The 15,921-nt window shown below is 42.6% G+C and overlaps 1 protein-coding gene across 1 annotated transcript in view; it reads left to right on the forward strand.

The window, feature by feature from the left end:
- Positions 1–15,921, forward strand: part of LOC119436756 (uncharacterized) — a 150,969-nt gene that overhangs the window by 30,268 nt on the left and 104,780 nt on the right. The window contains exons 15-22 of the mRNA XM_037703749.2: positions 723–1,068; positions 6,185–6,364; positions 9,442–9,638; positions 11,234–11,337; positions 11,419–11,501; positions 11,941–12,117; positions 12,818–12,911; positions 14,825–14,908. Coding sequence (XP_037559677.2) covers positions 723–1,068; positions 6,185–6,364; positions 9,442–9,638; positions 11,234–11,337; positions 11,419–11,501; positions 11,941–12,117; positions 12,818–12,911; positions 14,825–14,908 — 1,265 coding nt within the window. The remainder of the gene's footprint in view (positions 1–722; positions 1,069–6,184; positions 6,365–9,441; positions 9,639–11,233; positions 11,338–11,418; positions 11,502–11,940; positions 12,118–12,817; positions 12,912–14,824; positions 14,909–15,921) is intronic.

Below are 15,921 nucleotides of genomic sequence, written 5' to 3' on the forward strand. Positions count from 1 at the left end.
GTTATTTCTTATCAAGTATTGAGCGAAGCCCTTCATTCTTTCCTTCTTCTTTGCGATTGTCATCGGCTCCCTTGACTGAACACCTTAACTAGCGGCTTGTAAGCCAAATAAGCTAGTTAAAAAAGTATATGCAATAAATTTGAAAAAGAAGGGGCACGTTTCATGACTGTGAACCAAGATTACTACTGTAACCCATTGACTTCCTTATTGATTATTTTTTCCCGAGTAGGCTGGGTGCAGTGTGAGGCAATATATAATACGAAAAAATGACAAACATCTCGAACGTCCAGTCACTTTCGTGGTGTGTAGAGAATTCATTTCGCGTTGTTGCATTACCGCTAATGACATTTCTAACCTTTTATGTTTGCAGATACTTCATACTTGTTGTAGGGTAGGTTCTTCCTAACATACGGGCAAATTGAACTTTCATTCGAAGTTGGCTTTGGTGTTTGTTTCCTATGTGCCCCTGTTATTCCACAGTTCCTGCCACTTTATATGAATATAAACGGCGCACAACATGCCTGATGTATCTGAGGTGGCGGTTCCTAAGAGGCAAGGGCAAACTAGCGAACATATTCTTCAGCCCTAATGCTGTCTCCTAATTCTCCATTATTTCGAATTTTATGTGAACTTTCATATAGTTGAGTATTAATATGGCACCTCATAATATTCTTTACGGTGCTCGAAATCACAAACCGATAACCAAAGCTTGCTTATTTCAGCTCAACACTGCTATCGGCCTCTTCGGCATGAGCTTGTTCCTGGCATACCTTCTGTACCTGACCACGGAGGCCCCCGTGACACGATTTGAGAGGCTGATATTCGAGGGAAAAAGGAAGGATGCACTCCTGAACAGTGTCAAGAAGTCTGCAGCTGCTCCACCATCTAAAATGACCATTGTTGAGGTCCAAACGAAAACGGTTCCTCTTAAAGACAATTCTGACAAAAAACCAGAGAAGAGCCCCGAAATTACGCTCACCATGGAGGAACATGTGAAGAAGCTGTATATGAATGCAGGTGGCGTCGACAACCATGCTTTCCAGACCGAATCTGAAAAGTCGAAGCTCTGAACAGTCTTTCAGTGCACGTCAGACTGCAAATTGAATGAGTGGTAGACAAAACCAACGCACGTCTCCTGTGTTGTGCCTGATAGAGATCTATCATCTCCACATCTTTCAACTTGCGGTGGCGCAAACGTCTACAAAACAGCAGTCTAAGAAAATGTCGTATCTTGCAAATTAAGCTATAAAAAAGAAACAATCTAATTCTATGAAGGTAATTCTTTTCGCATGTTTTAAACAGCTAGCACTGCACTTCATGACATTCTTAATAGGGACATTTATAAATACCAATATTGGCGAAGATATGAAGCTAAGTATGGCGCTTACTCAGGTGATAAGGTAGTTTTTCGCTGCCGTTACATATATTTTCTGTGCCTCCTGATCATACCTTTACATCATTCACGTTGAATATATAAAGGTATTCAGACAGTTACTTAGTAATCGCACTTTCCTTTTACGAATTGACATTTCTGTTGATGTTGATATGAAGTCATGAGCGTGCAGCATCGGAAGCATATGTATAAAAGAATGTAAGGATTTTCTGTCCATCAAGTTACGATAGGTTACGCTGTTTTTCGTTTGTTATTTTTTGTAGTGTAAGGACTACATGTAACATATAGCTATGTAACATATAGAAGTAATATATAACTATTTAAAATGTTCATTTTTTTTCGTTATAACACACAAGTGGTGCTACAATAGTGTTCTTGTCCTGCGGGATCCCTGCATCACACCATGGCACGGAGCTTGGCGTCAAAATGCTCGCAATTGCTTTTTTGTGTGTCTCATCTCATCTTTGTGTGCTCATATGACAATAAACTGTGGAGAAGCCAATGACACAAGATGACGTCCCTTTTTTCATACCATCAGATAAATAAATCAGTCAAACACCCACCCCGTCTTGTAGTCTTGTCGTACGTTTGTTTTCTCCTCATACGCAGCAGCCTGCGTTGTACAGTGATTGGTTGAATCAAATGAGTTCTCCTAGATGTGTGTGTCTACTGACCTTTAAAGGAATCATGCTTCACCCTGTGTAACTGTTAGCATCTGGGTTTTATCAGGAACCTTCATTGAACACTTTCACTGTGTTTTGCTCAAGAAAGAGAGGGGGGAAGGAAAGGTAAGGATGTTGATCAGTCGCACGCCCGGTTGGCTACCCTGAACTGGGGGAGATGAGTAACGGGGTGAAGAGAGAGAGAGAGCCCCTGTGTTTCGCTCAAGGTTTCAAGATATACTATATACCTGCAAACGTCAAGTTCAGCTGCCATCGTGTTGATATGACGGTCTTCCATTCAGCGCCACACAATTTTATCTATCGAAAGTCGGCTGGTAAAGAAGGCAAAACATGAAAAAAAATGAAATAAGAGAACTGAAATATAATTTTTTTCTTTTATTCAGAATTGGTTCTCGGTCTTTTTCTTTGCATTTTTTTTCATCGCGCTAAAGTACACTCATTGACTTCTGAGATTTTTGGACTTGAACATTCTTCCTAGTTAATGTCCGGCCGTATTTTCTGTATATAAAGCCTTGATATTCTTAAAGCATGCGAAAGAGGAATATCTTGGAAAAAATTAATTGGGTCACGATTCTTTCTTTTTTTCCAAGATCGCCAATCCCGAAGGCTTGTTCATATCGAAATAAAAAAGAACTTAACCACAAAAGCAAAGCCAGCTTCGGAAGCTGCCTAGAAAAGATCTGGATTTCGTATATCATGAACGCATTATCCTTTAATACGTCCAAAGCATAAAATGTTTCTCCCAGTATGAGCAATCAAGGGGGGAAGGTTAACGTTACTGAAAAGTTCAATGAAAGGCGGAGCGGGTTTGGTAAAGGATTAGAGAAATTTAATTCAAACTCATGTGATCACCTTTACGCCGAAAGGCAAGAAATTATAACAACCGGTGTAAGGGTGGCCACCGGTTTCATCGTTGTAACCGCAGGACATCGCTGTTACCACTACAGCAACCTCTACGTTTCTGGTTACGTATTCACGGCGAAACTACGTCGTAACAGAAGGGTAAGAAGCACGCTTCAGCCCACCACTTTTTCAGGGTTTCCAAAAGCACGGAGTCGTAGCTCTCCCCCTCCCCCCTCCAGCCTTTCTGGCTCTAGTTTATTATACGAATAGAAGCTGCAGAACGTGACGTCAGAAAGTTTCGGCAGCACTGCCCTTATATTTTATAGGATCAAGAAAATTTGCGGCATACTATAATGGCGTGAATATTTTCAAAAGGCAAGATGAACACATATGATCTAGTTTTCATTAGTTGCTTGGCAAATATCGCTGTTTACAGCGGTGAATAATGAAGGACTTATCAGCGTAGTCGTCTGCTCGTTTTACCTGTACTGTGTCTGCTTGTTTTCAAACATGCAGCTTTTCTATAGAGCTGGGACACCAACTTTGCTCAACACAAGGCAGTCATGCTCCTTAGAGGCATTATATCTGAAACCTGTCACAAAGTGGTTTAAAATGAGTGAAAATAAGTGGTTAAAGCTGTGTAAGTAAAAAGCCACTGTGATTGCCTCAAGTATGTCATTTATTTTAGTTCGAAAAGTCGAAGAGAAAGTTTTCGATCCGGTAATAACGGAAAGTTTCTATAAAGAACAAAGAGATTCCTGGACTTCGCAATCGTCCGTATGCTGTTGATCTGCGCATTGTCCCAAACTCCGCTAGCTCATCTCGGAGGCAGCGAGACACCAGGAAGCAAGCACACAGCGGGAAACATTGATACCAGTATGCGCTGCTGCACCAGTGCACACTGGTACGCTGGTACACAAATACTGGGCGCTGCAGCTCTGTAACTTGGCCAGATGGTCCAACACGTGAGCTTAAATACACTGGTCCCGGCGAAGGCAGAGATCTCATCTGCGGTTCTCTGCAAAACGTGCTCAAGACATTGAAAGACGATGAAGCTATAGGAGGGACTTGTTGAAGGAATGGCACTCTGTCTCTTTATGTGATCCTTCAACGGGCCCCGGCGAAGACAAGTCCCCATGTCGAAATGTGGCTCCAGCCTGAGAGATCCCTTGTTTCACTAGTGTTGATCTCTTCATGCAGCCATCTTCTTGTAAGCCTCTGTCTTGCACGTACACAGTTGCCACATAACATATAGTATGATTATCAATTATGCAAACATAATGAGTGCCACACAGACACAGAAAGAAAAACAGACCAGCAATTATCTCCTGAAAGGGGGAAACAAGGAAACCCGCTTGAGCATGTGAGAAAAAGAGGGAGAGAGAAAAGGATGGAGAAAAAAGTCAAGAGAAGAGGAAAGCACACCATTACACGTCATATCACACACAGAGGGCGAGCACAACAGGCGAGAATATTGTGCTGTAGTTCACAAGAATTCCAGCCCAGCTTCGTGAGCCTCGTATAGAGTTGAAGCTTGACCTTTAGAAATAAAATGTTATGCAGATTCCAATGCGATCCTGGTATCTACGGAAAAGCTTTCTTTAAGCAGTTAGTCAAACGCTACAAATATGCTTATTTCATTCCTGCGTCTTCGGCGCATTAAAATCTGGACACACATGTGCTCTCGCGCACCCGTGCTACGCAATGTCCCACACGTGGCAATCATCTCAAAGAGCTAGTTGATGTTGGCACGTTAGAGTTATACATGCCATCGTGGTCTACTGGTTAGAGCACTCGGCTGCAGTTCTGGAAGACGGAGGTTAGATCCCACCATCGTGCGCAAGATTCTGCCTTCTTTTTATGTGTGAGCTATTCGGCAAGACAGCAGCAGCCCAGTCAGGAAAGTCCTGGAGGGCTCGTAAAGAAAACTTCACTTAAAAATTGATTGAGCGCAGTTTGAGAAAGATCAAGCTGCTGTAACTAGCTCAACCATACAGGACGACAACTGCTGAACGTTGGGCATTCTAAAAGCAAGTGCAGAAGCATTTTGATGCATGACCACAAGCAGGAAACGAAGGGCTCGGTGCACATCCTTGCCGGTTAAGGCGATGTGCTACGTGCATTTGCGCTGTGGATGCGTAACTTGCGTGAAATAGCAAGTGGAATGCCGTGCTACTGATCTCAGTAGTTTTAGTGACAGGTTAATATTCGCGCCTTTTGTTCAAAGTAAGCTTAATTTCAATTTTATTAATTAAACATAATGACTACAATATTGACAACTAAGACGTGCAACTGGTTGGAACTGTTGATTCAGTAGTGAGCAGCTGGTAGGAAAATTTGGTTCCTTTCGCGCACCGCCATTTAGAACTTCTATATCATGTGACCTCCCCCTCCCCCCTTATCCAGTGTAGGCTAGCAAACCGGATTTTTCATTTTGCTTAACCTCCTTAATTTCCCCTTTCTTCTGTCTGGATATCATGTGGGAGGTTAAATGGGGGAACCTGTGCACAAATGAACCACGTTATCGGTCGAGCACGTCGACATTTCCCAGAACGTTCAGCAAGTTGGGCGGGAAAAAAGAGCTTAGTGGAGATGAAAGTACCGAACAGCAATTGCAATCACAAAAGAAAATTGTGCGCAAGACGTTGGAAAGAAAGCTGACATTTTTGCTGGTTGTATGGATGGACAGAAGTTATTAGGATGTATTTCTCAGGCGGAAAACCAATAAAGATTGTTTCGTTTTGTTCACTGCGCAAAATTAAATGTCTAAGTTTTACGTGACTTGCCACTGGTGTATCTCGAACGACTGCTGCGGAATGTACAACAAGAGGTACAGTAGCCGAGTCAAAGTAACCCAGTGTAAAAAAATTATCGCAGGGATCTACGAGAAGCTGTGTTTATAACAAGCATAAGCAATGAGAAAATGCTACGAACGGAGTAATTCAAGTGCTCACAAGTGAATGTGCGCTCAAATGCAGATCACAAGCCTAGCGATAACAAAATAAGCCTAGAAAGAAAAAAAAATATGGTTGAACCCCACTGCACATATATTCGAAGGACATGTTTGATCTGGCGGAAGCAAACAAGCGATGGGTATTTGCAAAGATAAACACAGCAACTCTTCCGGGTTGAGCTCGGGAGCGTTTCCGCCTCTGGACTTCGAGATCTTAGAGGGCTGTGCGACACTTGGTTGGAATGACGGCGTCGAAGCTCTTGCTGATTTGGACTGCCTTAACGGCGCTGCGAGGCTGTTCCACGGATGCAGTTGAAAAGCAGTGGTCGAATATTCAAAGAGACCTAACCGATGTGTCCGACCTGCTACTAAAGAAGGTGTGGCCTCTAGCCTCTGAAGTGGCAGCTGACGGCAACGTCAGCGTGCCATGCACATCCGCCTTGTTGAAGATGTTCTCCGCACTGAAGCGGCAGGAGCCATGGCTCATCAAGAGTGAGTATATCGCACAAAAAAATAGTGCTTTGCATTGGTGAACCCGGCGAAACAGTCTTGTAACTCAGGCGTTGTACCTAAGTTTCAGAAGAAAACAACCTTCAGAATTTGCTGGCAGTTGTGCAAGGCATGAAATTGTTAGCTTTGCAGCTTTTTCTCGCTTTTTTTATTTGTCCGAAGGTCGCGTCGCTGCACGCTGTAACTCTTTAGGCTATGTGCCACCGAACTCCGAACTCTGGATGTCATTCAATATTCGTGTACTTGAACACTTCGAAAAGAGTGAGAGAGGTCATAAGAAAACGGCAGGGAGGTTAACCAGGCTTAGCGCGTAGGGCTACCCTGCTCTGGAGAAGGGAGAAAGGGGAATGAAAGATGCGAAGGAGGAGGGAAGGTAAGTTCACAGTATGCACGGACACACATGCAAGGAAACGTTCATTGTTCAGTTCGCCAGAAACGGTCATATATATATATATATATATATATATATATATATATATATATATATATATATATATATGCTGGTGTACGTGAAGAAACGCAGCAGCGCCTTTGTGGCTTTACAAATCTCAGGAGCCATGAGGCCACGGCCCTAATATTGATTCTAGAGACATGTGATACATGTCCGTGAGTCAAAGTCACATAGAGTAGCGAGAACTGCTCCTTCAGATGAATTCTTTTTTTTGTTTTTGTTTATGACAGGGATATTTTTTAAATATATAAATTAGACAAAGACAGGCGTTACTAGATCTTCTAGACAAGTATACAGATCATTTACGCTTTACACACAAGAAAAAACAATGAGCCGTTTGGCGCATTCGATTTACTTGGCTGCGCAAGCTAACGCTATGCCATTCCTCTGAATTGTTGTCCCAGGTGGCGTGCAGTGGCTTTATCATTAAGCCGTTAGGGGCACTTTGTCATCTTTGCCCAATTTCAGCTGCACCGCGATTGTGTCAACCTACTGTACTGCACCATACTGCACTGTTTAGAAAAAGCAAAAACGATAATAAACAAATACAAGGAGCTTTTGTGGTCCATATGAAACGTGGGGGCACAAGCCTGAAATCGTTAAGTTTAGTAGCCGTGAATACGTCCAAAGTCTCCGATTCGCGAAGGATTGGGGCCGGCCGCGAAATTATAGGGCTTTACAGTACCTTGTGAACGGTGTAATGCATAAATATAAACGCTGCACGAAATTAAAGGTATGACCTGTATGGTGGTTAAGCAAAAACAGCGCTTCAGATAAGACTTGCGCTTCATAGAATGAAAATAGAGACTGTTGTGTTTTGCATGAATTCGATAACATTTAGTTAAGCACTTTAATTCTAAATTCTGGGGATTTCAGGGGCCAAAACCACGATTTTATTATGATGCACACCATAGTGGGGGACTCCGGATTAATTTTGACCACCAGGGGATCTTTAGTGTGCCCCCAATGCACGGCACATGGGCGTTCTTGCATTTCGTGCCCATCGAAATGCGACCGCCGCGGCCGGGACCTCATGATTAGCACCGCAACACGATAGCCGCTAAGCCACCGCGGTGAGTTAGTTAACCACTTCACGAAGGCTTTGCTTCACTTAGGTTCCAATATGTGCGTTGGACCTGCATAATTTTTGTTGCTTTAAATATTCAGGGCAGGATTATAACGAATCAGTACATCAGCAGATAGATATACTTTTGGATGTAGGGAATGTTGTATAGTCAGGAGTAAAACTCTTAATACCACCGAAGCAGTTAAAGAACAGAAATTTTCTTACGTTTTGCCCACGAAGACTAAAATAACCAGGCGCACTGCATTGTTTTCACGTGCTGTTGGCCATTGCATGATTATTTTTGAAGACGTGTGCTCACGCTACAAAAAAAGGCGTTTTTTCCCGACACCCATGGTATGCAGAAGTTTGTCTCTTAAGCCCTTGCAATGTATGTTTAAAAATAACACTCATATGCACGCTGTCCGCTTACATGGAATATTTGTCATATATGTAAGCAAGCATTGCAATATTGATCTACCTTACGTTTATAAAATATTGTGCCCGTGTCAGCAAGTGTTGTTTATGGCCTAACTTGCTTCAAGCACCAGCCGCAGTGGCTCAATGACGGCAGCCCTCTGCTACTAAGCTTGAGGTCGATTCTTGGAACAGTAACCGCATTCCAACAACTCGGAATGCAAAACTTCGGGAACCGCACTTTGGGATCAGCTTAAAGAATTGCAGGGGGTCAGGAATTAGTGCGGGAACCTCCACGATGGCTTCTTTCATAGCCTCTGCCTCAATTTGGGATGGTAAAGCTATTAATCAGTCAATCAATCAATCAACTGATCATTAGTGGTCAGCAGAAAGTAGCTGTTCATTAGAACTGAAACTGGTTCCTGACTGTGCAAACATAGAAAGACACACTTGCAAGTCATAATTTTGCGCAGTCACTGCTTGAAGAGATCAGGCGGTTATCGCACGTTACTCATACCTTCGTCCACACTTAATTAGTTCGTCAATTTTCTTAATCTTTCGCTCACAAGAGCAAAACAGTGTATTATAGGCACCAAAAGCTTACGGGACACATTATTTTCGAAACAACTGAATTCGCGGAAAGCCTGAGTATACAGTATCAAATTCAAATGCAGAGTTGCTGTTTGCTGTTGGTTGTATTGCCAGTACAGTTATCTATAAAGTTAGAAGGTGCATGTTGTTAACAAAGCAGAAATCCATAATATTTGTGGAAGCAATACCCCGTAAAGTTTTGACACTGACTGTATAAATGCACATTGCCTCAATGTCTCCGCAGTACCTAGTCAAAATATTATTTACGGTAATCCAGGAATAAATGGCTGCGGTATAAACTAAAGAGTACGAATATTATGAAACTAAAAAAATTTGCAAAATAGTTCGTCGATTTAATAGTCTATTTATGCTATAATTATTTTGTTAAGAAACTATCCTTGGTGCCACGCTGAATGCGCAGCCTGAGCAAAGATAACACTATGATGTACGCGCTTATCTTATTCATCTTCCAGGCGGACGACTCCTAAAAAAATTGATTTTCTTTTCTTTTGTCTGTTTTTACGCCTGCTTCTTCAGTGGTCCTTGCCAATGGCTTCATGCCTAGCAACTTACTGGAAGGCGGAGTAGTGAGCCTTGGTGGCTACGAACAATGCCTACACACCACAGCTCGTGGCACGAACATCAAGGGCCAATATTGCTCGCTTTTCCTGCAACCACCTCGTCATGTAATGGAAGATCTCGTTCGCCGCTTTAACCAAGAAGGAGACTTGCAGGCAAGCAATTACCACCTCGTCGGGAAACATTGGGAACACGTAGCATATATGTAACCGTTGGGTTTCCAAGATACGATAACTCATTAGCAGGAACATTAACTTAGCTATTGCTTTGGGGAAACTGTAGAAACAGGCATCAGTATTTTAGGAGGCTTCAGAAAGGGTGACACTGGCTTTTAGTTTTGTAGTTCTTGGCATGTATAAAACGTTCCAGAAAATTCTTGGTAACATGGCATGCTGCGCATGGACATTGCTTCTACCGACAATCGCTCAGCTGCACTCTTCAGCTTCTGTATGGTAGAGTTCCCAAAAGCGCAACATATATTTTTTCAGGGTCGCTTCAGCCCCCTGATAGCCACGGCGGACACGAAGAGTGGAAGACAGAGCGTGCGTATCGGTATTTGTACACCATCTGCCTGCACAGTCGATGACCTGAACCTACTTGTCTCACGTGGTATGGTGGTTCTGTTCAGTTTCTTATTTGACCAATACTCAGAGCATTCTTCTCCGTAATGCCTTTACGGTAACATGAAAACATGCTAGATGATTTTATCGAAATGAAATTCTAACTGGCAGAATAATAAAATAATAATATTATGGCATTCATAAAAGAGAATAGTTCTATAATTCTGCTGTCATGGGACATGACGTGCTCTTTCATTAACTCTGATGGTTGCAATGTACCAAGATATTCGCTGCCTTTATTTTCAAAGAAAAGCAACATAAGTAGGGCCGAACACATCCAGGATTTGTTATGCTATGAGCTTGCTCTTTTACGCGAATGTTTGACAATCCTTTCTTGCTTCAGTTATTTTTCAATGACCCCATACATTTCTTGTGCGCAGCTGCACATAATTTATAATGGATTACAGGGATACAAATATTTGTAGCTGACTGCTGATGCACAGCATATTCAGCACCAGTAGAAATTTCAGCTGTATACTAAGACGAGCAAGTGTGCATGCTGGCGAAAACATTTCACATATTAATATTGTGTCAACGACAACTCACCCTACTGTAGCATCAGTTATACGAGTAGAGCCCGTTCGAACAATATAACGAAAGCGATTATTTGTAATACTCAACATAAAACTCTTTATAACCGATTACCACCTGCAAGCATCAGCTGTCACTATGCAAGATGCCCAAAGCATTTCTTTCGTTTTATAATAGACTTCAAGGAGGAGGAGGAGGAGGAACAAACTTTTATTTAAACCAGCAGTTTATTTGGCTGGGCCTAGGCCTCAACAAAGAAAAATTAATTATGACTGCAGTGATATAACACACAGAGACAGACACACAAACCTGCTGCAGCAGGTTCTTTATTGCTTTCCTATTACAACACCTTGAAACTGTGGTTTAAGACGAGGTTATACCAGAGCAGAAGGTGCAGTCAGTAGGCCTACAGTAAACTAAAAAAAAGTGAAAGATTGCACGCACGCTTTGTGAAATAAATGCAGTTGTGTGTGTTGGTGCTTCTTTCTTCTGGTGCCTGTTCCCGCTTATTTTGCATTTTGCTGCGGCTTACTCTCTGAAGTGTACGGGACATTCCACTTGTGAGCGCTACCACCTTATTGCGATTGGTAGACTAACACATTCCAACTGTCTTAGTTTTACAGCAATACGGAATTCAGGCCTCCGTGAAAGGGTGCAGGTCCGGTGAAGCGAAAACGTGGACTTGGGCACAGGTGTTTTCAGTGTGAGAAAACTGTCAAACGGAAACAGAAAACAGTCGCTAAATGTGCATGTGCTGACTTGTGGCATTTTCTTATTTGCGCAGGACGATTCTTTCAACACTCGTCGGTCTGGTGCTTGTGGCCACTGCAATCGAAAAGTGGAGCACGGACCACAAGTGCTTGTCAGGTAGGGTGCGCACTTTCTCATAACAATATACAGACAGCGGTATTCAAAAGAAAACTTGAGTGTGCGACTACTATACCTGGCATGGCAGACATATTTATTACCACCAGTGGTTGCAACTCATGACAGTCGGCCGTCATCATTATATGTTGCTAGTGGCAGATTGTAGTCTTCTTTATTTACTATTGCGGCCACCAAAAGTGACTTGGATTACCTATAAGCACATGCGACGCCGCTACCCTAACCAACATGTTGGCATGATGACAAGGCTGCCTTACAAAACAAGTCTACCTGTTAAAGGCGTTAGTCGCCTTTTTGGATGAATTTCAACCCGCTTGAACGCCCTGTTTCGCTTCATGAATTCCATCGCTTGGCCTTCCACGTGTACTTTTGCCACGAGTGCGTTTTTTTAATGTTTTCTTACTCTTGCATTATATTACAGGGCCATTACTGAAGATGGTAATCATTTTCTCCGCAATATCGAATACGAGAGCGCTCCTGAAGACAGAAAATACCGGGCTCAATCAATCCCTCCTATTTTTGAGTGGCCTGAAAGTATTTTGTGCCTACTGGGTTTTGCTAGACCACGAGTACATCGCCCTTCAGGCAGAATTTTTGCGTAAGTATCATCATTTTCAAAAGCTTGCAGTCAATCACTCTCGTTGTTTGTAAGATTTGTATCTGGCTTGGCGAAGTGACGGCTGCCCCTTCAAACACTGCCTGAGTTTTGGCATAGATTCATAAGCGTGTGTATCTGAGTTCGGTGTTAGAAGTACAGACGTGTAACATGTCCAGGACGCGTTGATTCAGCCGGTCCATTGGGATCGCTTCTTGCAGCGGTATGTCTGTATTTTGCGCTTGAGAACGCAGTCCTCAAATGGCTGCAGTGACGGAGCGACGCAGCTACCTATGCATCGCTGCAGAACCGGCAAACCTGTCGGTAAGAGATTGCTCACCCACTCACGTTGTTGTGAATTTTCTAAGCGATAACAGCAGACTCTTAAAGGTCCATTCGGTAGCTTAAAGCGTAGACAGTTACTTTGGGTCATGTGAAAATAAGACGCTACAATTTTACCAGAAGGGACAAGGTCCAGCAGGTTACTTGATTGCCTTAGTATTCATCTCTAACATATGCACACCACGTTCGAGTATTTCCGCCATTATTGCAGAATTAGGCACAAAAATGGATGTAATTCTCTGAAAAATAGACTTCATACGACAGAAGCGTTTCTCAAACACACAACAGTCAACACTTCTTTATTTAAGCCAATTATTTATGTTAAAAGATTACACATCTTATTCTCTTTGATTTTCCGCAGACAGCCCATTTGAGTTGATGCGACTGTCATCGAAGCCTTGGTTTCAATTTATCACCAACGGTGTCTTAAGTGTAGCGACGTTTTTCTTCATGAGGTGAGTCATAGACTTAAGTAGTGCTGCGTAATGACAGTCTTGCACCGCACGAGGCATATGGGTAGAACGCGTGATGTTGTCGGCCGTGTTTCACCACAAACGATAAGAATTCACATCTTCTTACCCTACAATACAAACCACAATGCAGTTTTTCCAAGAAGGGCGCGTGAGTTTCAATTTGTAGCTTCGTGCTACTCTCGGGTGAATGATATTTTTTCTCATTTGAACAAGCTCAGAAGCATGCCACCACCCAAGGAATTAGCATGCAAAAAGACAAGCAACAGACGGAAAATCAGCCTATTCAGTAGATGTAGATTTCACGTCCCTAGTGCATCAAACTAGTGTTTACGTTTGAAACTTTGCCAAAGCTTTTTAAAGTTGGCTGTATGTGAGGCACGCGGGGCGTGAATTTGGTCCAATACTGCCCCACCACTATAAAGGCTTGACACTAGGGTATGTAAGTACTGTCGGAAGGTGTGACCTAAATCGCGAACGATGTGGTAAATATCATGAATACAACTACAAATTTGCTAAGATATGGACAAATTGATCCGGCCTGCAAGAAGAAACCTCACAATAGGGGCCGAAAGTGAAAAGGAAAATTTCACCAGGTTCCCGCGATTATTTCGTTCCCTTAATTCAATCACTGCAAAGAGAAATTATGGGTTCCACACACCTGGACACAGTAAAGAATATCGGGCGATCTTAATAGGAGCCCTTCAAAACTCCTCAAGGACATTGGGAGAAGTTTAGTGCCACTGAACGCCCGGAAACTCCTGGACAAGTCTAAGAAGCAGCCCAACAATTTGAAGAAGCATATAATTTCATTGGGACATCTTTGTGGGCTCGCAGGTGCATTTCTGTTAGCACCGACAGATTGTGCTTCAGCACAGACCACACAATGTAACATGCAGAAGGTAGGCGCAAACTATCAACCGAGTTGTGCTGGCACAGAATGACCTGAGCAGCCCTTGTGCCACTAAACATCAAGTACATATTAACATGCAGTTTCAGTATTTACAGTGAAATATGTGGTGCATCACAACACACATATCACAGCAAAGACAATGCTCCAGATTGCTAGACAGTACATTAAAATAAATTGGTAACGATTTATACCTGCACTTTCTGCGACCAACAATCATGAAATAAGCGTCTAAACAAAGCGCTCTTGTCAACTATACTAAGTGTATTGTGGAATACAATAATGCATTATGTAAGTGTAATGCAATAATGCATTGCCATACACCTCCAAAACAAAGCACTGGCTCTTACGTTGAAATTATCCGGGGTTGTGCTGATATTGCACGAAAACACATGTTCTACTCAGGAGAGTGTGTTTACAAGCTCACTGAATACTATAGTTGCTTTGACTCCTTTGCATTATTTCGTCGACGAGTTCTTGCGAATTGTAACCACTGCGCTCGCCTGCAGATGTGAATTTTGTTTTCTATGTGCCGAACCCTTTAAGCTACTAAATCACTCCATTACAGCAGACAAAATAAGGGCTGAATTCTAGTATGAATAATCGATAACAACTAGGATGAAGTACTGGAGTTCGATGGGTCATGCCATGGGCAGAACGCACAACCCGCAGTACATAAAATGAACAGAATGGATGCTAGGGACATAAATGCAATCGAGGACGGCAGAGAATTAGGTGGAATGATGAGGCCAGGAAACTTTCAGTTATTGGGTAGGCCCACTTGAAGTACAAACTAGACGATTGGTGCTTTCCGAAAGATTCCTTTATTCTACCTAAAGAGATGGTGGCGATGATGAACACGAATCTAAAATGGCTTAATTACAGTTTACATCATGTTCTGTTGTTTATTGTTGCAGCTCTCGTTATTTTCCTGTTTCCTTACTACTGATTTTTAATGTTACAATGCTTACTCTTTTATCTACGACAGTGGTTTTGCCTTGTCTTTCTCCATGGCTGGCTCACGTCCAACCATCCGCTCGTTTGCTGTGGCGATCGCTCGTAGGTACATAAGGTGAGCACTTTTTTTACAGAACAATACATGATATGTGCTGCAAATTAACCCTTGAATACTTCCTATTTTTCCTTCCGCTTGTTCTTTCACCCGTGGTGTGTGTGGCCGAGGGCATGAAAGCTTCAATGCTACCATTTTAATGCACCACTTTGACATCATCATACAAAAAGCTACCAATATTTACCTTTTCAAGTTTTCTTACTATACCACCGAGCTGCTCCCACAAAAAGTAGGAAAAAAAAAACAGCTACGACTGCACATTTCGTGCTTCTGTCGCATTTATCCTATTCCAGTGCTCCTAATTATCCGGCATGCTCACTTTGAAAGAACTGTCCTGGCTAATTGTTGATTGCGGTAGTCTTTGACACTGCTACATAGCGAAGGTAATTGCATCGCATATTTTAGGAAATAATAATTTTCTATAAGTTCTGGCCTATCATACCAGTAATCTGGAGCTTGACTCTAAGCCGTCGACGCAGCTTGATACCGATAGAACGAACCCTGATCGAAAGTAGATCTTCTTTATTTTCATTTGTAAATTTTCTATCATGTGCATAAAAGAAAATCGATTAACGCTTGTAATGAGACAAAAAAGAGGCCACATCGCCGTAGAAGTTTTTGTAACCTGCGATATTTTAGGCTGTGAGCTCAAAGCATTAAACTAACAGGCACATGGGATATGTGGAATGCGGAGCTAGTTGTTGGTACATCTTTGGGATCCTTCATGGCAAACGGGCCTGTTGGCAGTCTTAATCACGGCTGTGTACTATTGGCAGAGATGGGAAGGCAAACTGTTTACAGCAGTCACAACACATACTACTTCGCATTTTTGCGTCCCCTCATGAAAGCAAATGACGTGATTTGTATTGCGATCTGAAGTGTCAATCATATAATCTCTAGAGGTGCACGTCAGCAGTCAGGTTACGCGTCAGTGTGAGAGCGCCGGCTTCAGCAACGACGTGTAAAGTACGGCCGCGGTTTATGTTGTCCGTTGGCGCTACATTCTAGTATCT

The sequence above is a fragment of the Dermacentor silvarum genome, chromosome 1 (genome assembly GCF_013339745.2).
Source record: "Dermacentor silvarum isolate Dsil-2018 chromosome 1, BIME_Dsil_1.4, whole genome shotgun sequence".
Classification (NCBI taxonomy): domain Eukaryota; kingdom Metazoa; phylum Arthropoda; class Arachnida; order Ixodida; family Ixodidae; genus Dermacentor; species Dermacentor silvarum.